Source organism: Microcaecilia unicolor, chromosome 3 (assembly GCF_901765095.1).
Source record: "Microcaecilia unicolor chromosome 3, aMicUni1.1, whole genome shotgun sequence".
In the NCBI taxonomy this organism is placed as follows: Eukaryota; Metazoa; Chordata; class Amphibia; order Gymnophiona; family Siphonopidae; genus Microcaecilia; species Microcaecilia unicolor.
Window position 1 is genome coordinate 60,927,813 of NC_044033.1, and position 27,910 is coordinate 60,955,722.

At 44.0% G+C, this 27,910-nt stretch overlaps 1 protein-coding gene across 6 annotated transcripts in view; it reads right to left on the reverse strand.

Moving 5' to 3' along the window:
- Positions 1-5,296: 5,296 nt before the first annotated feature.
- The window catches only part of DISP1 (dispatched RND transporter family member 1), a 400,222-nt gene continuing 377,608 nt past the window's right edge, over positions 5,297-27,910 (reverse strand). For all 6 annotated transcript variants that reach the window (XM_030195975.1, XM_030195976.1, XM_030195980.1 and 3 more), the window contains one exon: positions 5,297-8,943. In XM_030195975.1, coding sequence (XP_030051835.1) covers positions 5,320-8,943 — 3,624 coding nt within the window. In that variant the 3' untranslated portion in view covers positions 5,297-5,319. The remainder of the gene's footprint in view (positions 8,944-27,910) is intronic.

Genomic DNA, 27,910 nt, shown 5'->3' on the forward strand with positions numbered 1-27,910 from the left:
TTGGCTGCAGTTCATAGTTGCTCTGAGTTCAGCATCATCTCCATTAAACTCCTCACTGCCATCCATTATAAGAAATAGTACCAGACGCAGCCACCATGCTAGTAGAAATAAGCGTGAATATGATAGTGACTGAGTGTTCTGTCTTACTGAACAAAACAATTGTTAGCCCAGAAACAGCATTACAGCAAGAATGGCATCCTGGTCCTCGATGAGTCCTGCTCCCAGTTGTATACCATTCCTAGAAGAGACAGGCAAGTGACAACTCAAGCAGAGAAGAGGCACCACACTTATACAACCCACAAGGTCTGGGTCTGAGCTGAGGATGAAGGCAGTGGTGTAGGAGGAAAAATTTAAATAGGCCCCCTATAACACCATCCCTCCTAAGGTAATGGGGATTGGGGTAGGGGAGGGAAAACCCTTCAGAGTTCCAGTAAACAAACCCTGCAAAAAGCAAACACATTCCAGATATAGAAACCTATAAAGAAACAGAAACTAAAATGTAAGATATCAGCGATGCACGTTTACCAAAGCTCACATACAATAAATAAATTCAGAAAATTATTTTCTATCTTTGTTGTGTGAGCATTGCTTTGGTCCCAATGTCTCTTTTCTACTTTTCTCTGTTTTTTTTAATTAACTCTTTTTCTAGGATCTCCTGTCTTTTTGACATTTCTTCTCTATGTCCATCATCCATCTTCATCTCTTATCCATCCTGACCAGCATCTCCCCCTCTGTGTCTCTGTCTCTATTCTCCCTCCCTATGTTCAGCATCTTCCCTCTGTGTCCCTTTCTTACTCAGCATCTCCTCTCTGTATCCCTGTTCTTATGCGCCCTCCATGCCCAGCCTCTCTTATCTGTGTCCCTGTCCCATCCCATGTCCAGCTTCTCCCCTGTCTCTTCTCCTTCTCCTGCACCCCCATCCTGGAGCAATCTCTTCCCTGCCCCGCACCACAAGGGCATCTCTTTCTCTCACCCGCCCCCCACTCTCAACTGTAGTCTGGTATTTCTCCCTCTCTCCATTGGTCCAGCATCTCTTCCTGCCCCCCCCCCTCACATCCGCTCTCTCTCTATTCCCTCTACTTTACTGCTAGGTCTAGCATTCCCCCCCCCCATCTCTCTTGTGGTCCGTGTCTTTCTCTCCCCTTTGCTTACCCCCAAGCCCAGCATTTCTTCCCCTCTCCCCATTCCTAGGGTATCTCTTCTTCCCTCCTCCCCAGGCCTGCATCTCTTTATCCCCCCACAATGGCTCAAGTATTTTTCTCCTCCATAGAGAGTCCAGAGTTTCTTTAGCCCCCCCCCCCCCCCAGTCCTTCAAACTTGTGCTGGCAGCAGCAGCAATGTAAATAGGTAGTCTCCGACTTGCCCCACCAGGTCCTTTTTTCTACCTTATCCCATCCAAAGAACATAACAACATAGTAAATGACGGCAGAAAAAGACCTGCATGGTCCATCCAGTCTGCCCAACAAGATAAACTCATATGTGCTACTTTTTGTGTATACCCTACTTTGATTTGTACCTGTCCTCTTCAGGGCACAGACCACATAAGTCTGCCCAGCACTATCCCCGCCTTCCAACCACCAGCTCTGCCACCCAATCTCGGCTAAGCTCCTTAGGATCCATTCCTTCTGAACAGGATTCCTTTATGTTTATCCCACACGTGTTTGAATTCTGTTACCGTTTTCATTTCCACCACCTCCCGCGGGAGGGCATTCCAAGCATCCACTACTCTATCCGTGAAAAAATACTTCCTGACATTTTCTTGAGTCTGCCCCCCTTCAATCTCATTTCATGTCCTCTCGTTCTACTGCCTTCACACCTCCGGAAAAGGTTCGTTTGCGGATTAATACTTTTCAAATATTTGAACGTCTGTATCATATCACCCCTGTTTCTCCTTTCTTCCAGAGTATACATGTTCAGGTCATCAAGTCTCTCCTCATACGTCTTGTAATGCAAATCCCTTACCATTCTCGTAGCTTTTCTTTGCACCGCGTCAATTCTTTTTACATCCTTCGCAAGGTACGGCCTCCAAAACTGAACACAATACTCTAGGTGGGGCCTCACCAACGACTTATACAGGGGCATCAACACCTCCTTTCTTCTGCTGGTCACACCTCTCTCTATATAGCCTAACAACCTTCTAGCTACGGCCACCGCCTTGTCACACTGTTTCATCGCCTTCAGATCCTCAGATACTATCACCCCAAGATCCCTCTCCCCGTCCGTACCTTTCAGATTCTCCCCGCCTAACACATACATCTCCCGAGGATTTCTATTCCCTAAGTGCATCACTTTGCATTTCTTCACATTGAATTTTAATTGCCAAACCTTAGAAAATTTTTCTAGCTTCCTCAGATCCTTTTTCATGTTTTCCACTCCCTCCCGGGTGTCCACTCTGTTACACATCTTAGTATCATCCGCAAAAAGGCAAACTTTACCTTCTAACCCTTCGGCAATGTCACTCACAAATATATTGAACAGAATCGGTCCCAGCACCGATCCCTGAGGCACACCACTACTCACCTTTCCCTCCTCCGAGCGAATTCCATTCACCACCACCCTCTGGCTTCTGTCTGTCAACCAGTTCCTAATCCAGTTCACCACCGGGTCCTATCTTCAGCCCATCCAGTTTATTTAAGAGCCTCCTGTGGGGAACCGTGTCAAAAGCTTTGCTGAAATCTAAGTAGATTACGTCCATAGCTCGTCCCTGATTCAATTCTCCTGTCACCCAATCAAAGAACTCAATGAGATTCGTTTGGCACGATTTCCCTTTGGTAAAACCATGTTGTCTCGGATCTTGCAACTTATTGGCTTCCAGGAAATTCACTATCCTTTCCTTCAGCATCGCTTCCATTACTTTTCCAATAACCGAAGTGAGGCTTACCGGCCTGTAGTTTCCAGCTTCTTCCCTATCACCACTCTTGTGAAGAAGGACCACATCCGCCGTTCTCCAATCCCTCAGAACCTCTCCCGTCTGCAAGGATATGTTAAACAAATCTTTAAGAGGACCCGCCAGAACCTCTCTGAGCTCCCTCAATATCCTGGGGTGGATCCCATCCGGTCCCATGGCTTTATCCACCTTTAGCTTTTCAAGCTGTTCATACACACTCTCTTCCGTGAACGGTGCTCTATCCACTTCAATCTCATCTGTACTTTTTGCAGTCCATCGCGGCCCTTCTCAAGGATTTTCTTCTGTGAAAACAGAACAAAAGTATCTATTTAGCAAATTTGCTTTTTCTTCATCATTATCCACATAGCGGTTCGCAGTATCAAAGGATGTGGGATGCAGCTGAGAGGACTTGGTGGGGCCAGCCGGAGGCTACTTGTTTATATCGTTGCCATTGCAAGTTTGGAGGACTGTGAGGGGTACCGTTAGATATCTCAGACCCGCAGTGGGGGGGGGGGGGGGGGGGGGGGGGGGAAGAATGATGCCAAAGGGAGGGGTGAAGATCAGAGGGTATTCTGGTTCGACAGTAAGTGGTCCCTACCATGGGCGGGCAGCCCTAGGCTTTTTGCTAGGTTTGCTGAAAGGTAGCTACACCCTTGGATATACTTCCTAGAGGCTTAGGCTGCAGTAGTAGGTAGATACTTGGAAATATGGGGGAGGGGGGGGTCAAAGATGAAAAAAAACAAGCTACAGGCTGGAGATGAAAATGGGGGAAAAAAGAAAGAAAGAAAGAAAGAAAGAAAGAAAGAAAGAAAGAAAGAAAGAAAGAAAGAAAGAAAGAAAGAAAGAAAGAAAGAAAGAATTCTGGCTGGGCCTGGGGAGTTTGCTGGGGCTGAGGGAATAAACAGATGGGATGGGGGTGAGACCAAGGGGCTGAGGTGGCTGTTGGGGCTAAAGGGGATATATAGAGAGGGGGCAGGGGGTGGGTACAAGGGTCTGAGGGAGCTGAAAGTGATGGGAAGGTGTAGAGCTAAAGATTCACCTAGGGCATCAGATACCCAGGAGCTCATCCTGATGAGAGAGAACAAAAATAGAAGCAGCTCTGGATTGCTCAGAAGGAGGGTTCTTTTGCTCAGGTATGGCAGATTCAGATTGTGCTGGAAGCTCAATAAGAGAAGGAAGACCAGACACTTCCCCCTCCAACCCCCGCCCCCCCCCCCCCCCCCCAGTACTGATTGACAGTTTGAACACACAGTAGCAGATAAGAAGTCTATATTTCCTCTGAGGGATAATAAATATTTGATGTTATTTAAGGTTTACATAAGTCATTTCTGGTGTTTAATTCCTCGTATTCATTAAGGCTATTCACATGAAAATAAGACTAATGTGAAATCTAGTTAAAAGAATAAAGGCCCAGCATATTCCTTTTAATAGAAGTTATTCCTGCTAAAATATTCATGGCTCTAGAATACTTATAATCCATGTGCTAATCTAAAATAAAAAAAAATGACAGTGCCATTCTTATAAGGCAAATCCAAGGCTTTATTTCTGGGGAACAGCCTGGAACTCAGTTCCACCACTTCTGAGCAGTTGCTTTGCTCCAGCTCCTTCCTTCCAGGCAACCTGCAGAAGGGTCTTGCCCCATCCTTGGCCACCTTTAAATCTAGACTGAAAGCCCACCTCTTTAACATTGCTTTTGACTTGTAACCACTTGTAACCACTCGCCTCCACCTACCCTCCTCTCCTCCTTCCTGTACACATTAATTGATTTGATTTGCTTACTTTATTTCTTGTCTATTAGATTGTAAGCTCTTTTGAGCAGGGACTGTCTTTCTTCTATGTTTGTGCAGCGCTGCGTACGCCTTGTAGCGCTATAGAAATGCTAAATAGTAGTAGTAGTAGTAGGGTAGGGGATGAGCATGGAACCGAGCAAAGAACAGTCATGCTGCTCCCTAATCCAGTCCCTCTTCTCCTGTTGCTCCTGCCCTGGCCTGCTTGCCCACTTCCCCAGCTCCACTTCCTTTTTGTCTACAAAGTAAGCCCTGGGCAAATCTGTCACCTACAACAAAAGATTGTAGAGGGCAGAGATTGTTTGTAGGACCATCAGTAGCTAACAAATTCCAAGACACAGTATCTTGTTTCATACAAGGCGCTGAATAAAGAAGATATATAAAAAGAAAACATATAACAAACTGAATTGTTGCTATAAGATGTTGTGTTGAAGTTTTCCTATAGTTTTTATCATCCATGAATAGCATTTACAAATAAATAGTACACATATGAACCAGGTATATGTTGTCATAAAATAAAATTAAGCTGAAAACATTTGACTTTGCAACAAAATTTTGAAAGCATAGATTAAAAAACAAATCATAGTAACAGAACAATTAAGCTGAAAGAAGATCTTCAAACTTAATGATTACACAGTGTTTTTATTAACATAAACTTTCAGTGGAAAGCTCTGATTGGGTTAATACAGCAGGCACAACGGCTTCAACGTTTGGCATTGGACAGTCGACAGAATTACATTTAACCTTTATAGTTCTGTCACAACACTGTAAATTATCTGGGCACAGCTCCTGCTCAGTCTTTCTGACAGTATTATTCATTATTAATTTCAGATCATTTTGGTTTACATAAGGGGCATTCATAGCAAGGTCAGTCTGTGATGTGCTCTGGTCTTTCTTTTCACCATTTTCTTTTTGTGTCAACACAGAAGTACCATTTGTTTCATTTCCATTAATTCCCATATTACGCATACTGTTTTTCTCTCTATTTATACAAAGTCCCCTTTGGTTTGGTGGCTGTATAATATTCTCAGAACCAATTACAAAAGAACATGGTTTCATTAAACAACCAGCACTTCTGGTTGCCTTTGGAAAAGTTCTCACATTTTCTTCTGTGCTGTGAGGCCTATGTGCATCAGACTTGCTCATTCTTTCATGAGCCTGAATTTGATGCAGTGAATGGAGAAGAAAGTCTCTAGGCAGAGAATTCTGCATGATGGGTTTTTTGATTCTTCCTGGTGGACAGCTACAGTGTTGCATGTGTTGGGTTGGATGCAAGATGCTTTCAGTGGTTTGTTGTAAAGAATTTATGGGACCTATTGAGTTTTGCATCTGTACCATGTTTCCAGGTGAAGGAGTACACTGGTAGCACAAAGTTTCATTCAACTGTTGACATGAGTGAGGGCTCCATTTCAAGCCTCCCTGTTTGCATGTATCTGAATAGCAGCAATGTCTGTTTGGTGACAAGAGCTGGCACATGTTAGGTTGATCAACAGATGCCTGCAACACTGGTGAACTCATGTCATTCTTGAGGCTTTCACTGAGCTCTACTTTGTTGTATTGTGAATGTAGGGGTATGCACACTTTTTCTGCTGTGCCATTAAAGCACTCTGAATAGATATGTGTTTCTTCATAGCCTGTATTTTCTGATACATTGCAGTTATGTGATGCAAGAGGCTCTAATTCATAATGTTCATGCTCTATTTCTGATTTCTGTCCCCGGGGCTCTAACTGATATTTATTGGCAGGGTACATTTTGCTCTGGCTCCTATCTCCATTGCTTGCAGATAAAGCATGGGAGAAGGCTTTAAGTTGCAATTTCTTTGGCAGAGGTATCTGGCCGCAAGTACCCTGGGGTCCAAGGCAACGACACACGCACTGGAAAAAGAATGTTGCAAAAGCCCAGCTGATGCACATTATAAGCATCATGAAGGTACCAAGCTGAGTGTAAGCTAAAACAGTTGAAGGCATCATCATTGCTCCAGCAACAAATGTGGTAAGTGCAGCCATTGCAATTGCAGAGCCCATGCGACTTAGAGAAAATACAACTTTACCCTCTCTATCAGGATCTGGAGCTAAGCGGTAAGCAACTCCATAATGGACAGCAAAATCAACCGATAAGCCAACGGCTACAGAAATAGTGACGGATTCTAAGACATTAAGCTCCCACCCAAGAAGAACCAGAGAACCCACAGTAACAAATATAGTGCCAGCTATTGAGACTATTGCATAAAGACTTATAATAATGTTCCAAGTAGTAAGTAACATTACACTAAATGCAACAGCCACTGACAGTCCCATTGCAATTAGAGTACCATCTGATAAGCTATCCTGAAGGTCATAGAATTCCAAGTTGCTCACAAACCAGCCATTACTAAGACCTCCTGGGGCAGATTCAAGCTCTTCAGAAATCCATGAGTCAACCAATTTATAGAAGTGATGCATTTTTTCATAAGCCAGTGTGAACAGGTAGGTACTCTGGAACTCTAGTACCACAGCTCTGATAGTATCATTTATGTCAAACCTTGGCCCTGGAGTTTTGCTGTCCAAATGGTACCCAGTGCTTCTTTCCAACTCCATGATTGCTCGTTTGATACACAACTCAAAAACCTCTTGTTTATAGGGAAAGCTTGACTGGCTGCAACAGGGGGAAAGAGCTGGCTCATCACAATCTCGATTTTCCATCCACTGTTTGAAGGTTTCAATGAAGCAACTGGTGAAGTCTTGCTCATCAGTTTGGTAATAAAATGTTTGGTTTTTCAATTTTTGGCAGAAATGTAAAATCCAACTTTGTGAAGCTGGGCTTGCAATATTAAAACTGTTATCTAATTTCAGCTTTCCTTTACTTTTGGGGTTTAGGGGATCCCCATTGTCTTCTGGGAAGACACCCCAAATTATGGTGATAGGCATATGAAGTTCTTCCCCATGGTGGACTCGTTCAAACATGAAAAGCTTTTTGTATTCTGCATCATAACGTTCAAAAGGATGAGAAGACCTAAACACTTGAAACTCAGAAAGCTCTAGCGAGGGAAGTTTCATCTTTGGATTAATGCACACAATGTATGCCCCACCAATGGTCAAGGCAAGGAACCAGAACAACCAAATATACCGAAACTTGATAACAATGCAAGGCAACACCTTCTCGAAAAATATTCGAGATACTTCTGAAATTGCAAATAGAAGTTTGTCGAGTTTTTGCCACATAAGTGTCCAAACGTTCTTGTTGTTATATACTCGTTGAGGTTTCTTGAAGCAACTGAATATGTTGAGAAGATACCGTTCATGTAATACAACTACAGCGGGTAACCAAGTTACCATTAATACATAATTCACCAGTATGGCGGTGCCAGCATAGACACCAAAACATCGGATTGCAGTGATATTGCTAACATAGTTGGCATAAAAGGCAGCTGCGGTGGTAAAGCTGGTGACAAACATGGAAAGAGCAGCATGTTGCAAAGTGATGCTTATGGTTTCTGATGTTTCAGCATGAGGTTTGTCAAACTTTGTGTAGTTCCAGACATCACAGAGGACAAATGCATCATCTGCTCCAATTCCAACAAGAATAATTAATGCAGTGAGGTTCATGAAAGGAAAGAACTCGAAGTTGAATACTACTCGATAGAGAAAGTAAGAGACAATCAGAGAACTAATTATTGCAAACATGGTCATCAGCGTGATAAAGATTGACCTAGTGTATATGCACATGACCAGTAGAACAAGGACAATGGCTATGGCTGGATACACAGTATCCATTAAAAGGTAATCCTGGAACAAACTGTGTTTGATTCCAAACTCAATTCCAGTAATAGTAGTTATTCCATCAGAACAGTTCAATTTCTCAAAATTGTCTAGGTAAATGTTCATCATGGTCTCCCCCTTCTCAGTTGGAGAGAAAAGCATGCTATACTTTAAAGCTGGTATTACATAATCAACAGTCTTTGAGCTTAAAAAGTCCTTATCCACCAAGTAGTGAAGGATCTGGTAAACAGCATTGTACTTTGTACATTTACGAGGCACGTTTGTACATTTCAACTGGTCCTTTCTCCTGGCTGCCATATCCCAGCAGTCTGGTCCTAAGGTTCCATTGTAGTAATATTTGGCACATGTGCGAAGCAGCTTCAGGGTATGAGAAACATCTCTTTCCACTATTTTTTGACAAGAAGATCTGTTATTAAGAATGGCAATGTAGTTGCCCAGTGTCCAGCTGGGACAGCAGGAATCGGCAGTAGTCCGCTGGCAAAGTTCACCAAATTGTGGATGAGATCTTATCTGTAGAGACAAAGGGACAAAAAGAATATTATACAATCAGATTTGGGGAAGAATGTATTTAGAAAAAACTTGCATTTTTAAAAGAAAGAAAGAAAGAAAGAAATATGAAACTATTTTTCATTCATTCATTAAAATATTGTTTTATGTGATGCAAACAACTTCAAGTGACATTTTGATCAAAGGAAATACATCACCAAGCTTGCTATAAAGTTTTCAGGAAATTACTGAAAATGTGGCAATTTAGTCACTCTTTCCAACTTGTCTAGGAGTAAAGGTAACATCCTCAAATATTGTAAACTCTATGTTTATTCAATGCTTGATATGGCACCATATCTAGGCTAGAATGTAATATAAGGGGATAAACCCTGGAAGCAGTTCATCTTGGAGATATACTGTACTTTATTTTACAATAACCAGAATGAATAAGATATCCATCAAAGATGTAGATTTAAGTATTATATTGTCTACATTTAATGATCACTACTATTTCAATACTGCTGTTATATGTGATACGATAATTAAACTTATGTTAGCTACCTGGGCTCAAAATGGTGGAACTCAATTCCCATAGTCATAAGCAGAATCATGAACTACCTCCAGGTCAGAAAAGACCTAAAGACCTACCTCTTCAGGAAATTCTATGAGTAAAATATGCACTAATCATTCTGAAACAACAATACACAACGCAACTGCTAGCTGTAACATCTTTTCATTTAAGACATATCTTCTCAAGAAATCCAATGACTATTCCATACGCACTAATAGTTATCTTGCCAACCACTGTAAAACACAGCATCAAACAACCTTGTAAATGTAATTTCTAACAACTGTTAAATGTTAAGCCACACTGAACCGGAACTCGTTTTTGGATAATTGTGGGATATAAGTATGAATAAATAAATAAATAAAAAATAAATAAATAAAATAATCTGCTTTGAGTTTTACGGTCAAGACGGAATATAAAACTCACAATTATATTAATTTAAAGCTTTTATAAACAAGTTAAAAACTTAGTTAGAAAATTTGGGTTGTGCATGTTTCCAGCTTCCATAGATGAAAGAATCCCCACCTCCCTAAAACCCCAAAATGTTTGTAGCATTCTGCTTTGGAATAAATGGCATAACTGGGATGAATAACCTTGGTTCAGTTTGTAAGTGATGTGCCCATTTTTGTACACTGAGCAGTTTTCTGGTGTTATCTGACAGGTTTTACTTGTTAATCATCTTTTCTCGTAGGTAGGACTGTGCTGTACAGGCAAACTGGTTAAGAAGCCCCAAACTGTAATTTCCTATTCATGAATGCTTAATAAATTTGATATACCATTTTTCAAAAACCAACATCAAAGCAGTGTACATAACATACAAATATAATACAATTAAAAACAATCAAAAAGTCAGAAGCATTACAAATTACAATAAGCCAAATATAAATAAAATCCATAATAAAATAACAGTAAAACAATTATCAATAATTAAAACACAAATAAGTATAATTTAAAATTAATACAAACCAACGAACACACAAGTTACTTTCACCATGCAATCTTACAGAATGAATATTATTTGAAGAGTACTGAACTAGAGAAATAAACCTTGGAATATCTATAAGCAAGAGATTTAACTAAAACTTGTAGGCTTAGGTTTCATAAAGTGGCTTTGTGGTGTCTGACCATCATCTGGTTTCATGTCACACTTAACAATCCTCCTCTGTGGTCTTGTCCAGTCACCACTAACACATTTAGGAATCTTCTGGTTATGTAGCCTTGCACTCTCTTCTCTCATCCACTATGTTATCGGAGTCTGTCCCATTCCCTTTCCTGTAAGGCATACCAAACCACAACCTTTTTTGACCTCCGAAATCTGCTACCTACATTCTTGTGCCTGCTCTGCAGAGTGCCTTTGGCTAAATCGCCATGCTCATGCTGACTTCATGCATTTCAAATCCATGCTGATCTCCTCCAGTCTGCTATTGAACTTGCCAAGTAAGACTACTATGTCTACTAGACAAACTCTCTTGCCTCTAACCCTTACCATCTCTATACCGAACTCCCTTTTCAAAGAGCTTCCACCTCCAATCCCCTTCACTTTCTGTCCAGACTATGGCTGAGTACTTCCACGATAAGGTTCACAAAAGTTAATTTTGAGTGCTTCACTTCCATCTCTCCTTCCCCCACTTCAACCACTATTCATTTTATTTATTGATGCTTATATCCTACATTATCCAAATATCATTATTCAGTTCAATGTGGCTTACAATATCAATAAGAACAAAAGTTATACATTGAGGCATATTTTCAAAGCACTTAGCCTTCCAAAGTTCAATAGAAACCTATGGAACTTTTTAAAGCTAAGTGCTTTGAAAATATGCCTCACTGTATAATACACGCAAGATGTATCATAGAGTGATGTCACAAAACAACAAGGCAGTCGGTCCGCCAAATCAAATATGGAAGAAAAAACAATGAGGCAGACCTCGTAAAAAAAAAAAAGTCTTTATTAGTAGATTAAAAGCTCCCAGATATTCAACATAAAATGCCCAACATGGCCATGTTTCGCCAGTATAAAAATGGCTGTGTCAGGGGCAGTGGATTACTGTAAATGAAAATAAAATCACTTCCCCCCCCCCCCCCCCACATTGTTCTCATTTTTCTGTTTATGTTTGACTGATTACCTCCTGGGATTCTGTCTATAGCTTATTCTCCCCTGAATATACATTTTTGGGGGGTCTCTTCTAGGCCAATATCTTTTCTCCTCCCTGGAGACAAAAGCCCCACCACTGGACCCTGCAGTGCAGTGAAGCCAGTCAGTTGTGAATTCGGCATGGGGAGATGGCATGGTTGACCACCAGGATTTAGTGGCGTACACATTGGCTGAAGATGAAAAATGAGGCAGAAGAAATGTTGCTCATAAAAAGGTCTCTTTGTATCACAAGGATTTTATCTGAAAAACACCCGACGTGGCTACGTTTTCACCTGGCTGATTTAAGCAAGGCTCTTTCCAAGCAGATTGCTTCATTAAGGTGGTTATTTTAGAAGCCCAATTTACACATGTAAATACAGGCATTTACATTTGCATATTGAATAAACACAGAAAACCCGATTTTAGAAAGCTGGAATTTACACATTTAAATTGCAAATATGCAATTTGGGTGTGCTTAGGGTGGGGCCAAAACATACATGGGTATTCTCCATTTCAGAAGGGGTGGTTCTGGCTACCTCGTTCCATTTAGGGCCTGCCATTGAAACCATCATACTTGCGGTGGCCCCATAAGCTTATCATGGCTTCCTGCTTGTGGGCAGGTGAGAGACAGAGAGAATCCCAATTTCAGAAGGGGAAAGCACAATTATAAACTCCGTTGGAATTTATACCTACTCCCTGGCATGTCTAGGTTTGGTAAATTGCTTGTTTTGGACAGCACTCTACAGGAGTGTTTAGGGTAGGTTGTAACTGTAATGTATCTGCTTTTTCCTTCTCATTGACAGTACCACACGATTGTGGGCTCTGAACCTAACTGGGAGAACACAGATGTACAGATTTTCAAAATGACGACACACATGTCTAAGGGGGCTGGTGATGGGTGAAAGATGGGCTTTTATCACACCTTAATTTACCATGGGAGTGACTATCCTGTGGTAGCTCAGTATTACAGGTTAGTCACTCCTAAGGTACAAGAATAATGCTCTCCTTGTGATCAGCTTCACAAGCAGTGTCATTTTACTGTCCCAGGAGCATCAAGCCACAAAGCCACAGCCTGATGTACCTGGGTGCTTCCTGAAGAGGCTAGAATTTGCAATGATGAGCTGCCCCCCCCCCCCCCCACCGATCCCTTTCCGTGTGACAGCTAGTACTATAGCGCTAGTACTGCAAGATTAGTGCTAGGGGTTACTGGTGCCATTTTGAACCAAGTGCTGGAAGGAGCAGGAGCAGAACAAATGGACACTAGGAATTAAGAAAGGTAAGCTTGGGGTGACTAAGGAAGAGTGTGTGTGTGTGTGGGGTGCTTTGGGTGTACTTGGGTTGGGGGGGGGGGTCTTTGAGGTGACGGAATGTCACCGGAGGGGGAAGGGACAGGCCCTTTAAGAAGCGTCAGGATGCACTGGGTTGGAACTTTTTGACCCGATGCTCCCAGGACTGAAAAATATTTTGCTGGCAGCATTTTTCCATGAATAAAACAAGCTGTGGTCCAGGAAAGAAGGAAAACAACCAGGAATTCAGAACTAGACTTTTTATTAAAGTCTAGTTCTGGCTACGAACAAGTGGAATTCATTTGCTTTGTCTCTAGAAGTGTCTACGAACTCCGCAAAACTGCAAACTGTGTTTCTTGAGTATATGCCTATGAAGAGATAATAGGATGCAATGAGGGACAAGAGTATAGCATTTTGAAACAACCTCTTTACAAAAGACTCCAATGTCTTAGCCTTCCTCCCAGAAGGCACTGAACAGCTAGTGTTGGAACTCTTGGCTCTTCTGACAACAATGGAATAGTGAGAAAACTGCTGCTCCTTGAATCTTGGAGCCTTCTAGACTTTACCTAGAGCTGACCTTGTTATTAACAGGCAATACAGAGAGGGGAATCTCCCACATTCTCATCTGTATATCCTTCAGGATTCTGTGAATGGGCACTTCCATAGCTTCATTTGGGGGAGTTGAGGCATTGAGAGAGTTTGGTGGGGAGGGATCTGAAGGGAGACCAGTGTACCTCTCTGGCTCCTCCTTAGAATTGCAGGATTGCTCTAATTCAAACTCATGGCCCTGTTTATGGAACTTCACCAAACATGGAAGACATTGGTTGGTGAAATTCGAGTTTCTGTCATCTTTTATTACTGAAATCATGGTCAGGCCTCCTACGGCATTGAGACACCAAGGATTTCTGGTATTTCAGTGAAGCTTCCTCCTCTGATGCACTGGAAATGGATACCAGTGTGGATGATTAAGTCTGAGCCCCCTCTGGGCCTTGATGTTGAGGCATCTATTTCAGGCAGGACATGAGTCTTGAGTATTAGTTGGACAGCCCTTGTTTTCAATATTGATGAGGTTGAAGCTATAAGCATTGTATCAAGTGAATATTTCCATCCACTCCTTGAATTTCTCCATGAGCTGCTCATCAAAAGCTGCCATCAACAAAAGTGGAGGCATCACAGTAGGAGTAGCCACATCATGAGTCACTTGAGGGATATTTGAACCAGGGTCTTGGGTCTATGGAGGCTGTTGCACCTACTCCGAAGGCACAGAGATGAGCAGTCATAGCATCGTGTGCTTTGAGGGCACTGGTAACATCAGTGCCTCTCTGTTCTTAGATCCATACTTCCATGGGGAGTAATGCCAAGATATCTCAGCCTCTGCCCGATGTCCTGCATTGTGCTCCCTTGGCACAAAGGATGAGGTTGAATTCCTCCTCTATTGACAGGAATCGGACATTGACCACTCCTGGTGGGCTCTATTGATGCTCGATGTTGAAGGAAATAGAGACACTCTCAACGTTGATGCATCTCCAGCATTTCATGTACAATGTAATTCATGGACCCATGGAGACTGATGTCGATGTACTGGTCTTAACACTGAAAAGCTTTTCTCCGTCATGAATCCTTCTCTTTGACATCTGTGAACAGAGATTGCAATGAAAGGAATCATGGTTGGGTCCCAGGTACTGCAACAATCAAAGAGACAGTACCTTTGGTTAGGATCCAAATCCAGTTCTAGTCAGTCCTGATAGGAAGAGAACAAGTTCTCAGGAAAAGCCTGGAACTCTGGAGAGGAATGAAAACCTGGGCTGGACTAGAACTGGGGAGGATATAGCCAGAAGCTGCACAGGAGCAGCTCCAATAGAAACCCTGTCTGGGGGCAGAGGATATGGAGGGGCAGGTTCTCCCTGACTGCACAAACAGTATATAATCCCATACTCGGGAGGTAGAAGGGGAGAACCTCAAGGGGCAGAGAAGCATCCGGGGAACGGAGAAAAGGGGTAATGGGTTTTATTCCCATAAACAGGGCCACTGCTGGAACACAAGCAGGAGAAAGCCCTGGGTTGGAAACATGGGCTAGGCTTAAGATACTCTGGTGAGGAAGATTCCAGGCAGGCAGAAAAGCACTTGGGGAAGATAGGAGTCTAAGTGGTTCCCGAGGCAACTCCAGCCAGTATTGGCTCATTACTCTCAGAGGGTAAGAGAAGCCTCTGGCCTGGAAAGAGAGAGAAGCCAGAGATGGTAAAAGTACCCAACACTGAACCTGATACATAGCAGGAGAATATACAGGAAAGGAGCTGACCTCACGAGAAAGAAGTATGGGCATTTTAAATTAAGAATCCATTATTTGGCAGTGTACAAGACATAAGAAGCAATGGGAAGACAGCAGTGAGAGGGAGTTGTGCAAAAGGACACATTTATTATTTATTATGATTTGTTTACTGCCTTTTTGAAGAAATTCACTCACGGTGGTGTACAGCAAGACTAAGGCAAACATAAGCAATAGATAATTGCAGCAGTAAAGAATTAAAATACAAAGTATGCGGGGGGTCACGTGGTGCGATGCAGGAGTGAGGACTCGTGTGTGCTGAGCTCCTGCTAGTCCCCCACATCTTTGCCAATTATCTGACCTCATCGGGGATCCGAAGGATTCAATCTTATTGGGCTCGCAGAGCTGATTTTGGTGCTGCGCTTTGGCTGGCGATAGTGACCGGAGAAAGCGGGATGGCGGCGAAACTTCAAAAAAAAGAAAAAAGCAAGGCCGCGGAACCTAAGATGGCGGCCGCACCGCAATCGCCGAGTTCCAGCGTCTGCTCGGCATGGACAGCAGAAATTACGGCGGAAGTAACGGCCGCAGTTGAGGCAGCCCTGGACAAAAAATTGCAAGCAATATATGACAGGGCGGACTCGGCGCACGAACGCCTAGATGGATTTCATCTGGACCTGGACCATGTCCAGCAAAGGATTAGTGATATCGAGGACCGCATGGTGTCTGAGGTGCAGCCGGTGGAAGCCCTGCAAAAAAGAATATTGGACTTGGAGAATAAAATCGATGATTTGGAGAACCGATCCAGGCGCAATAACCTGCGCCTGGTCGGTTTGTCAGAGCAGATCCAAGAGTCAGAGTTGGGCAGTTTCCTAGAAACCTGGATTCCAATCACGCTGAAGTTGAATAATATGCCAGGCCCCCTGAGGATCGAGAGAGCACACAGACTGGGGCCAAGGAGGCAAGGAGCGGCGCGGCCTCGGGCGGTGATTTTGAAAATCCTCAACTATGGGCACAAACAGGCTATTCTACAAGCAGTACGAGCAGGAGGAGAACTTAAACATGACGGACAGAGAATTCTCTGCTTTCAGGATTATTCCTCGAGGGTGGCAACAGCAAGAAAGGAGTTTGCACCAGTGTGTACACAACTTCATGAGAAGAAGATCAGGTTCGCTCTGGTATATCCTGCAAAGCTGAGAGTACAGCATGGAGGTACAGTAAAGTTCTTTGAAAATGTGTCGGCAGCTTCTGCTTTCCTCCAAAACCTGATACAGGGAGACACGGATTGAAAGGTACTGTGGAGAGACGGGGTTCAGGCAAATGTTGTTTGAGGCCTGACACTGGAATAAATGTTTGAAAGAAGACTCTATATTTCAGAGACTCTAATAGAGCCAGCCATGGCTTTGATAAGTTAATAAACAGTCTGCTAAGATTAAAATGTAAATTGTAACTACAATAAGTGTTCAAAAATATACTGATCAAGGTAGATGGGGTACAAAGGTTTAATATGTGAAGGGGTACAATGTTTTGATATGTGAAGGGGAGAGAAGAGTTGAAAGTTTAACGGTGGGTTCCCCTAAAAAGAGGGAAAAGAGGGAAAAGAATCATTTTGATAGGGGCTAGTGCACCTATACGTGATGAGTTCCTTGAAGAACTCGAGGGAGTGGGTGAGGGTACAGATGAGGGGCGGGGGGGAGGGGGGGAATTCTGCCTGAGTGAGCGCGGCGCAAGTGACAGGAGGATCTGGGGACTGGTTGCTGGGGAAGACAAGTGTGGGAGGAGGTGGAGGCTGGGACACCTTCTCTCTTATATTGCAATTAACTGTATTATTGGCATGCTTTTACCAGAAAATGGTTAAGGTGGTTTCCTGGAACGTGGGGGGCGTGACCTCCCCGATCAAGTGAAGTAAGATTTTACAAACCTTAAACAGACAAAAAACTCACATAGCAATGCTACAGGAGACACACTTAACTGGACAGGAACACAAAAAACTATGTAAATGGTGGGTGGGAGATTATGTGGAGAGCCCAACGACAAACAGAAAAGCAGGAGTCATCATACTATTCCGCAGGGGGCTCCCTATTGTCAGGAAGAGGGTGGTTACAGACCCGAAAGGTAGATTTGTCATGGTGGAGGTCCAAGTGCATAATCAACCCCTGCTACTGGTGAATGTGTATGCGCCAAATCAATATGATAGACAGTTTTACCAAACCATAGTAAACCGGATACATTCCTTCGACCAGATGCCCATAATTATGGGGGGCGACTTTAATTCGGTGTTTGATCCGCTATTGGACAGTACGGGGTCTTCTAGAGTAGGCCCAGTGAATATGAGAAAGGGAGTCCCAAAGCTATGTTCCTTGTTGGATATGGTAGATGCTTGGCGCTTGTTTCACCCGGGGGAGAGGGACTATACCCACCTATCGAGAGCCCATGATACGCTTTCACGCATTGACTATATCCTGGTCTCATCTTGTACTGTCACACAACTGGAACAGGTGGAGATAGGACCGACCCAGGTGTCGGACCACGCGTTTGTGTGGATCTCCTTTTCTTGCGGGCAGGAGAGAGCACAGAGAGCCCGATGGCGATTCCCTAGGGAACTTTACTATGATGGGAAGTTTTCTGCTTATCTACAAGCTCAATGGCGTGAGTACACGGAGTTTAATAAAGACACTTATCAAAGGGACCCGGTATTATTTTGGGAAGCAGCCAAAGCCGTGCTGAGAGGCACCATTATCTCATATTACTCCCACAAGAAAAAAGCTAGGGAGGCAGAGATTCTCAAGTTGGGAAAGATAGTCGAGAAGGCACGACAGAGGTTTGGAGTGAAGCCCTCGAGCATACATAAATCTCAGTTATTAGAAGCTCAGTCTGCTTTAAATCAATTAATACACGCGAAAACAAAAAAATCTATTCAATACTTCCGATACCAATTATACAAGCATGCTAATCGACAAGGGAAGCTGTTGGCCCGGTTAGTGCAACAGGTGGGAGGGTCACGTTTTGTTTCTCAGATAAGGGATGCAAAAGGAGGATTGCAGCATACGTCAGAGGGAGTGAATGAAGTCTTTAGACAGTTTTATGAGACGCTATATTCGGCACCAGATGAGCAGGGACTTCAGGCGGAATGTTATATAGCAGGTCAATCACTTCCTAAAATTGCGGACAGCCATCAAGATAGCCTCAAGGGGGATATAACAGAGGATGAGGTGAGCTGGGGTATTCGAGATAGCCCTTTGTTTAAGGTGCCTGGGGGGGATGGGCTGCCTGCTGAATTTTACAAAATTCTTGCAGAGGACATAACACCATGCCTAACGGTAGTGTTTAATCGGTTCATACAGATAGGTGCACTACCAGAATCACTACGAAGGGCCCAAATAGTGGTTTTGTTAAAACCAGGCCGAGACCCCTTGAGTGCAGGATCGTATAGACCTATTTCTTTGTTGCCTTTTGAGACAAAGTTGTTTGCAAAAATTTTGGCAAACAGATTAGCAAAAATTTTGCCACAGGTGGTGGAAGAGTCACAGGTGGGCTTCGTCCGGGGCAGAACAGTAGTACGCAACATGAGGCAAGTTCTGGGGGCATTAGAAACAATACATCATCAGGCGATTCCAGCTTTAATAGTCAGCTTTGACGCCGAAAAGGCTTTTGACCATGTCAAATGGGATTTTCTGTTTGCCATCTTGCGGGCATATGGAATAGAGGGGTTCTTCCATGATGCAATAAAAACATTATACCATGGAGCGACAGCTGAGGTTTGGGTGAATGGAAGGGCCTCGGCCCCGTTTCAGATAGCCCGTGGAACTCGGCAGGGTTGTCCCCTCTCGCCACTTCTCTTCATATTGGTGTTGGATCCCCTTATTAGGGACATCAAACGGACAGGGGAGGTGAGAGGAGTGCAGATAGGGGAAGAGTCTTTTAAGATCTCAGCCTTTGCGGACGATCTGCTAGTAGTTCTAGAGGATCCCCAGGTTTCGCTGCCCTCATTGATGGAACTTTTTGCGGAGTTTGGGGATTTTTCTGGATTTCGGCTTAATCTAGAGAAATCAGAGGTTATGACCCTTAATATGAGGGAAGACCAGTGGGTGAGATTAAAATGCCCCTTTAAAAGAGCGGGAACGGCCTTTAAATATTTAGGAATCCAACTCACCAAAGACCCTAGACAACTTGGGGAGGCAAATATTGCACACTTGCTAAATAGCACAAGGGAGACTCTTGGGAGATGGGAAGGGTTACCATTGTCTTTGATGGGACGCATCGCGTTGTTTAATATGGTGCTGTTCCCTAAATGGTTATATTTTCTGCAAACAATACCGATTTTCCTTAAGCAAAGGGATGTAAGTGCACTACATAGTATGCTTTCTAAGTTCTTCTGGGCTAAGAAAAGACCGCAGATTAAGTTTGAGTACCTTATGGGACAAGGGAGAGATGGGGGGTTTGGAGTCCCTGATATTAAACTTTATAATATAGCTTGTTTATTACGTCATTTAGGGGATTGGTACCAGCAGACAGAGGCATACACTCCGGTGGCCAAGGAAAAGGCGTTGTGTAGGCCAAGGCATACTTTCTATATGTTACATGCGAGGGGGAAAGAAGTAGAGGCACATGCTAGATCAAGTGTTTTGATAGGACCATTGAGGGCATTGTGGAGAGACCTGGCTAAGATTTGGGCCTTTGATGGTGGGTGTAGTAGGCTTCTCCCCCTGCAAGGAAATGACGCCTTTCGTCCGGGCACTGAAAATCTTGGATTGAGGGAATGGGGTGAGAGGGGGATTGTATTTTTACATCAGGTACTGGAGCCTGCTGGAGCAATCAAATCCATGGAGGACCTTGGTCTAAATCCTACAGATTGGAGCTCCAGATTCGCTTACGAACAGGTACAACACTATGCAGCTTCTTTGCCTAAGAGGACGCTGGGTGTCGATGTGGCCACCAAGCTGGAAGATCTTTTGGAGGTACCGTCGGGGGACCCTGTATCCATCTCCCTGTTATATAAGCGATTGACAGCTACCCGCCCACAGAGAGATTTAGGAAAAGTGGCTGCTAGGTGGGCAGAAGACACACAGACGGAGGTCTCAACCCGGGATCTACTGCGGGGGTTGAGAGGGGTGGGGAAATGGACTAGGAGTGTAGAACTTCGGGAATGTCAGTTTAGAGTAATCTACAGAGCATACACATCACAGTCCCGTTTATTTCGGATGGGGTATCTAGAAACGGCTCAGTGTAGGCGATGTGGGGCGAACCAAAGTGATTTTTACCATGCTTTTTGGCAATGTCCTGCAACTGAGGCTTTTTGGAGACGGATACTAAGGTTTTTGGAAGGAGTTGGAGGAGCCCGGATCAGGCGTTTGCCAAAATGCATTTTGATGGGATGCCAAAGTCCGGTGGAGGGGGGTACAGCTTACCAAAATGCACTTGTTCACAAGGCCTCTGTGGTTGGTATGAAATGTATCCTGGTGAATTGGACACTGGAACGGGCCCCCTCTTTCTGGCAGTGGCGTAATCGTTTGCATGCCTTACTTTTGTCGGAGCTTCAGGATGCTCTGCTTAATTTCAAAACACAAAAACATTTTTATTTAACTTGGACAGATTATATTAATGTGATGTCTCCCAAAGCACGAAGTTACATTCTTAATAAACTCAGCGCGTTAAAGGATCCTACTTCAGCAACTTGTGTCACTTAAGTAAGAACGAGGTTAATGACTCGGTGGGTTCATAGGTCGCTCAGGCAGAAGGGGATAGGGAGGGGGAGGGGAGTTATTTTTAGTTCAAGCACTCGTATTAGGTCTTGATAAGAGATCACCTTGGGGTGGTAGGAGGGAGGGCCATCAGAACACAGGTTCTCCAGCTTGGGCCCCAGGAAAGGGTGCTAACCATATCATTTGGGAACTGAAGGTCTATTGCTGATAATATAGAACATGATCTTCGTAGCACTGGAAGGAGTGTGGTCACTAATACGTTTCTGATAAGAGGTTATTCCTTCATTGGTTGTTTCTCTTTTATCTTTACGGGGAAGTTGGGGGGGGGGGAGGGTGGGGGGGGGGAGTTTGGAGACCTATTAATAATGTAAAAACTTGATGACGGATAATGTTGTATTGTTTATTTGTGTCAGCTGTTCAGAACTTGAAATGTCTCACAGGTCTTGTATATCCTGGTTGTCATCAATAAAAACGTTGAACCATAAAAAATACAAAGTATGCTACATTACAATGTCAACACAATACACAGACAGCACAGGGTGTACGCAAAGATTAAACATATTGAGGCGCATTTTCAAAGCACTTAGACTTACAAAGTTCCACAGTAACCTAAGGAACTTTGTAAGTCTAAGTGCTTTGAAAATGAGCCCCATAGATAGTTAAGAAAGAGTAACAGGAGTAAGAAAATAAGGTACTGATTTAAAGAAAGTTGCAAATGAAGTCAGAAAGGTGCTTTAATTTTATCTTAGCTAGGGTAGGAGTGGATAAACCTGTTCTACTACAGTATATGCTGCCAGTGTAATTCCTTGTGTGCTTGACTAGCAGTTACTTCTTCCATTAAAGGCCTGGTTGAACAGCCAATTCTATAAATTGTGCAAGAATAGTCAATGTCCTTCCCATGTTAATGCTCCCTTTGCATTTGCACACAAGAGAAGTTAAGCACACTGTAGAGTAAGAAGATTATAAATATTTTTGCATGAATTGTGAAAAGGTTTTCCTTCTCTTGCTTTAACTAGGTCTGCTGAGAGCTGGAGGGCTACCTTGAGGAAAGGGATTGTTTAAATCCTGTAGAGTACTAGTGCTGTGCTTTACTAAGTGGTGAATCTTACCTGGAAGTGGACTGAAACTTCCAGGTTATAAAAGAAAATAAACCCATTTGTGCCACAGGCTTGAAACCGAGTATGAACTATGAATGCAACTGGCCTTGTGAGTGAATTGAAATCTTTGGAATATACAGAGCAGTGGAGCCTGAGCACATCTCAAGTGCATCAGCCACCCCTGTGCTTCTTATATTGAGTATCCATAATGGATATGGTTCTGTTGCAGTGGGAAAACCTCTTGAAGCTGCTAAGGGGTCTTCTTCCGAGACATATTGACTGGAAAAATAGCTGCAGTGAAATCAAATGACTCAATGCAGAGAAAAATACCCTGACCAGGAGCTCAAAGTCGAAAACTGGCCTATACTGAGCTAACATGAAAAAAGAAATAAAATTTAAAATTTGGTGAAAAACTTAAGAAACTATCGTGAATATAAGAAAGACTATGCAACAGCAACAAGACTTTTTCACTAATTTTTAATGAAATTAAGTCTGAGGAATTGAGGTGACTGATGAAAAAATAAGGTTTGATATGCTGCACAGAAAAGATTAGACAGAGGAGGTTTCACGTGACATTGGCAGGTGGGAATGGACACACATACAAGGTAAGATGGCTCAAACTCTTCTAGAAAAAGTTGTTGGGCTCAAACATGTCTAGAAAAAGTATTTCCCATGCTGGGCTCAGTTGGCGATATCACCCATGAGTGAGGTTTCACAGTTATGCTTGTCCTTGGAGAAATATTTTTCACTCTAAGCCTTGGAACATGTCAGTGGATGTGGTAAAAGCAGTTAGTGTAGTTGGGTTTTAAAAAAGTTTGAACAAAAACTGTTTTAAAATCCAGCTACGCTAATTGCTTTTTCCATGTCCTCCAGAAACAAATTTCAGAGCTCAGCTATGTGTTGGGTGAAAAATTTTTTTTTTCCAATTTGTTTTAGACAAATTCCTGGAGGAACAGCTTATAAGTCATTATTAAGTTAGACCTGCTTACCCCTGGGGGTAAGTAGCATAGTATCTAGGTAATTTTTGGGGATTCTGCCAGGAACTTGTGACTTGGATTGGACACTGTTGGAAAGAAGATACTGGGCTGGTGGACCTTTGGTTTGATACATTATGTCAATTCTTATGTTCAAATGATAGTGCCTCTACTGACCTGAGCAATACTGATCTTCTTTCACTGTTTTAAGTACAGCTGTAAAAAAAATGTCTGTCTAGCAGGAAATATTGCAAATATACTTTTGCAGCATTCATACCACCAAAGCATTAGCTCTTGGTTCTCATTCTACTGCTTAAGTAACTGGTTTCAAAAGTAAAAATAAGACTTTGAGACTGTATCCAAAACAATCTTGTAATATGGATTTCACGCTTTTGTAGAGTCTTTGTTATGTAGTAATAAGTTAGCATTCCATGAAAACAGGGTAATTCATAGTTGATTGTTTCCAGAGAAAAACACCCACAGATGCAACTCAGGAAAAACTGAGCAGCGTGATAAATGAGAGAAAGCCTTGGAAGAGAGGATCTGTATTTGTCATGGCAGATCTCCAGGATCTGTCAAATGAGAATTTATAAGGAGCCAGTCTGATGGTTCTATGGAAGCGTCATGTGGGGGAGGGGGGATTTCTTCTGTTCCTTGGGTTATCTGAAGATTGCAGCAATTCACAGGTAGGTTGGAAGCAGAGGTGCACATATACTGGAACCCAGAGGGCACCTTGGTCTATGTCCCTGGATGAGGGATTGTCAGTACAAGAAATTAATGCACTGCTGTTTTATGTTGTAATACTTGGGGCATTTGATTATGTAGGCAAGGTAGATGCAATCAATGAAATAAGGGAATAGGTTTAGATGGAAGGGGAATTATAATAAATAACATTAAAAAGAAAGTCTTGTAATGGGCTAATGGAGGACTCTTGGTGTCACCCCAGTAAAACATGGGAGAAACATATGGGCTAAGCAGAACGGTCTCCCAGAAGGTGAACCCTGCACCACCACCTGAAGGATTCAGAGGTGTCCACTGCAGTAGCATAGCCAGATATCAGATTTTGAGTAAGCATACAGAAAAACTGGGTGGATATGAAATGTACTCTCCATCCTTTGCTTCTCCCTCCCCCCACTCTCTAACCCCTTACCTGGTGCTCCCCACCCAACTTAAAAAAAACCCCAAAATACCTGAGGTGGTGGGGTGAAGACTGCTCCTCGATGAAACCTAAAACTCTGCAGTCCAGCTCGGCTATTGGCAGCACATCCATGAGTCAGCAACGCCAATACCCACATATTCTCAGCTTTTGGCACATGCATGGGTACCGGAGCTGCTGCCGACTGCCAAGCTGGGCTGAAGAGTTCTGGGTATCACTGGGAAAGGTATTCAGATGGTGAAGCTTGGGAATCCCACCAGCTACTGCAAGGGTGTGCCATTGCTGGGTGGAGGTGGGTCAGAGTCCAAAGGGAGTGGGCCCATCCCCATCAGGCCCACCTGGTCCACACAAGACTATGCAAGTCAGCTATAAAACAGCACTGCCAAGTCTATGTCTATGCACATCAACACTCTCTACCAGATAAAACAGGGAGGAATGCAAGAATCTTCAAGGAGAAATGACTTCAGGTGGGAGGGGGGCGTTACAAAGGGCTTGAAAAGGGGGTTAGGGAGTGCCACTAGACCCCAGGGATGAAAGTTTCCTTTAGCAGATGGGGACAGGCTTGTCAGGGTGATCCACTAGACCACCAGGGAGTTTTGTGCTGACGGAGACTTTGGGGGGGGGGGGGGTTGTTTGGATCAGGGGTGGGGGCCTAACTAAACTACCAGGTGTTTTCAAGCTTTACTGTGGGGGGGGGGATGGGGGGTTAGCATCTAGTTGGGTTGGGGAGAGGGAGGGAGGCTGCTACACTGCTAAGGATAGGGGCCCTGCAGTTCTTTTTTTTTTTTTTTTTCAATGTCACTCTTTCAGTGCCTGACCCAATCATTGCTCATTTAGTAACGAGCTGCAGATCACTGCCGCAATTTTAACGCTTTCTGCATTGGCCCCCAAATAAATAGTCATTCAGGGTCAGATTTTCAGAAGACAAACACCGAAAGCAGATGAGTCGATGTGCATTTGCTGGAGCACTCATTCCAAAGTGCATGCGCTGCTGTTCACCTAAATAAACCACTTCCTGGTAAATATTTCTTCTGTTTGGCTTTCATACTACACGGTGTCCGGGAAAAAAAATGAGACCCCTACACAGTGGTGTGCTGGAAAATTTTTAATATGCTCTCTCTCTCCAGGTGTAGCCAGCCATGAAATTTCTTTTTTTTTTTTTTGGGGGGGGGGGGGGGGGGCAATGCATTCCTCTCCCCCACCCCCCATGCAGGCACGCTAGGCATACCTTTGCTGGTAGAGATGCCGAGCCCCCTCAGCCAAATATATGGACTACTGCCACTCCCCACTGCTTGTTTCTGGCTCTGAGCAGCATGCCAGGAATTCTCGCACATACTTGAATGAGAAGTCCTGGCATGTTGCTCAGAGCCAAAAACATGCAGCGGAGAGCAGTGGCAGTCCATTTATTTGGCTGGTGGGGCTTGGTATCCCTGCCAGCAAAGGTAAAGGAGTTCAGAGATGTCAAGGGTGGCCCACCTCAAAGCTGGAGATTAACCACCACTATGCTGGAGATTGAAGGTCAATGAGAGAGGTTTTCCTCATGAGCCCCAACCATGTCTAAAACCAGGTCTGGCAGACGCACATTCCAAAAACTGACACATTCTAATAAATAGAAAATAAAATTCTTTTTTCTACCTTTGTTGTCTTATTTTTTTCTTATTGTGTTGGTCCCAGTCTCTGGTTTCTGCTTTCCTCCTTCTTCTCTTAACTTCTTCTCTTAAGTCTCCTTGTACATTTAACACTTTCTCTCTCTTCATGTCCACCAATCATCTTCTCTCCAAGTCCAGCACCTCTTTCCCTCTCCGTGAGCTCTCCCTTTCCTTATTCCCCTCAATGAATCTCTCTTCCTGTCCTGCACCTCTCTTCCTCATTGCTCCTCCCAATGCAGTACCACTCTTCCTCTCTGCCCTTCCTGATGTAGCACCTCTGTCCCTCCCTACCCCTCCTGATACACTACCTCTCTCCCTCTTTGCCCTCCATGCAGTATCTGTCTCCCTCATGTTGTTGCCCACTCCCACAATGCAGCACCTCTCTCCTTCCTTGATCCCCATCATGCAACACCTCTCTCTCCCCCTCCTTGCCACCCCATGCAGCAATTCTCTCCCCTCCTTGCCCCCACCATGAAGCACCACTTTACCTCCCTGCCTCTCTTGATGCAGCACATCTGTCCCTCCCTCCCAATCTCCCTCCCCCCCCCCCCATGCAATACCAGATTGGCTACCTATGGTCTCCTGTTTTCCCCCCCCCCACCACCACAATGCAGTATCTGCCTGCCTGATTGTCCCAGCTGAACCAGCACCTCTCTGCTCCCTCCATCTTTATCCTATTCTGCCACAATTAATTTTTTAAAGCAGTGCTGACACATGTCAACAACAGAAGATGCTTCAACCATCCCAAGGGCCTTTCCTTCAGCATATCCCGCCTCTGAGGGCTGAAAGAAGGCCCCCGGGATTGGTTGAAGCAGTCTGTTCCTGCTGACATGTGCCAGCACTGCTTAAACAAAATTAATTGCCGCAGAAGCCAAGGAGGAGCGGGCGGGGGGAGGACAGAGAGAGGAGAGAGAGAGAGAGAGAGATCAGAGAGGTACTGCATGGGCTGCGGTGGCAAAGGATGCTCAAGCCACAGGGGAGGAAGACGCCGCCAGAAGGCCCGTGTTTTGGATGTGCGCCTGGAAAAAAAGGGATTTTTAAAAATGTGCCGGAAAATGGACGTGCGGCAAAATGAAAACCAGTGCGCGTCCATTTTCCGGCACATTTTAAAAAATCCCTTTTTTTCCAGGCGCACATCCAAAACACGGGCCTACACCAGCGCAGGCCACTTTTGGGTGTACCTTAATAAAAGGGCCTCTCGATGTTTAAACAATTGCAAAGTATTTTGAAATTATTTAGGGACAATGGTGTGCTGGAGCGGGCTCACGAGCTGTTTAAGTCTTTTACAGACTTTGGGAGCTGGTTGTTAAAGTAAGCTGCTTCAACAACCAGCTTCCAAAATTTGGACTCTGGTGACTTGGGTCCCCCTTCTGGCGGCGTCTTCCTCCCCTGTGGCTTGAGCATCCTTTGCCGCCGCAGCCCATGCAGTACCTCTCTGATCTCTCTCTCTCTCTCCTCTCTCTGTCCTCCCCCCGCCCGCTCCTCCTTGGCTTCTGCGGCAATTAATTTTGTTTAAGCAGTGCTGGCACATGTCAGCAGGAACAGACTGCTTCAACCAATCCCGGGGGCCTTCTTTCAGCCCTCAGAGGCGGGATATGCTGAAGGAAGGCCCTTGGGATGGTTGAAGCATCTTCTGGTGTTAAGGCCTCAGGCTGAAAATGGACTTGCGGCAAAATGAAAACCAGTGCGCGTCCATTTTCAGCCTGAGGCCTTAACGCCACCCATTGACAGCAGTAAGGTTTCATGCGCTAACCGGGCAGTAAGTGTGCAGTGTGTGCCAACTGCTGATTACTGCTAAGGGCCCCGCGGTAGAAAATAGAAAATATTTTCTCCCGCGTATTTTGGGCATGTGCCAAAAATGGAATTACCGCCTGGGACGTGAGGTAGTGCCAGCTGGACGTGCATAGGCTCCTACACGCCTTTGTAAAAGGGTCCCTTAGTATGACCTTTGAAAATGCATTAGTATAATAGGTTTTTTTCTTTGTTAATTCATAATGTGTTCAAAGTGTCCTCCTTCAACCTTGACACATTCACAAAGTCTTTGACGTCATTGAGCTGTTGACTAAATGAATTCTGGGGTTTCATTAATTAAGAGCTCAACTGTTCTGTGAGCTCGATGCACTGGAGCTCCACCCTGTTGAAAAATAAAGTACTCAGAAATG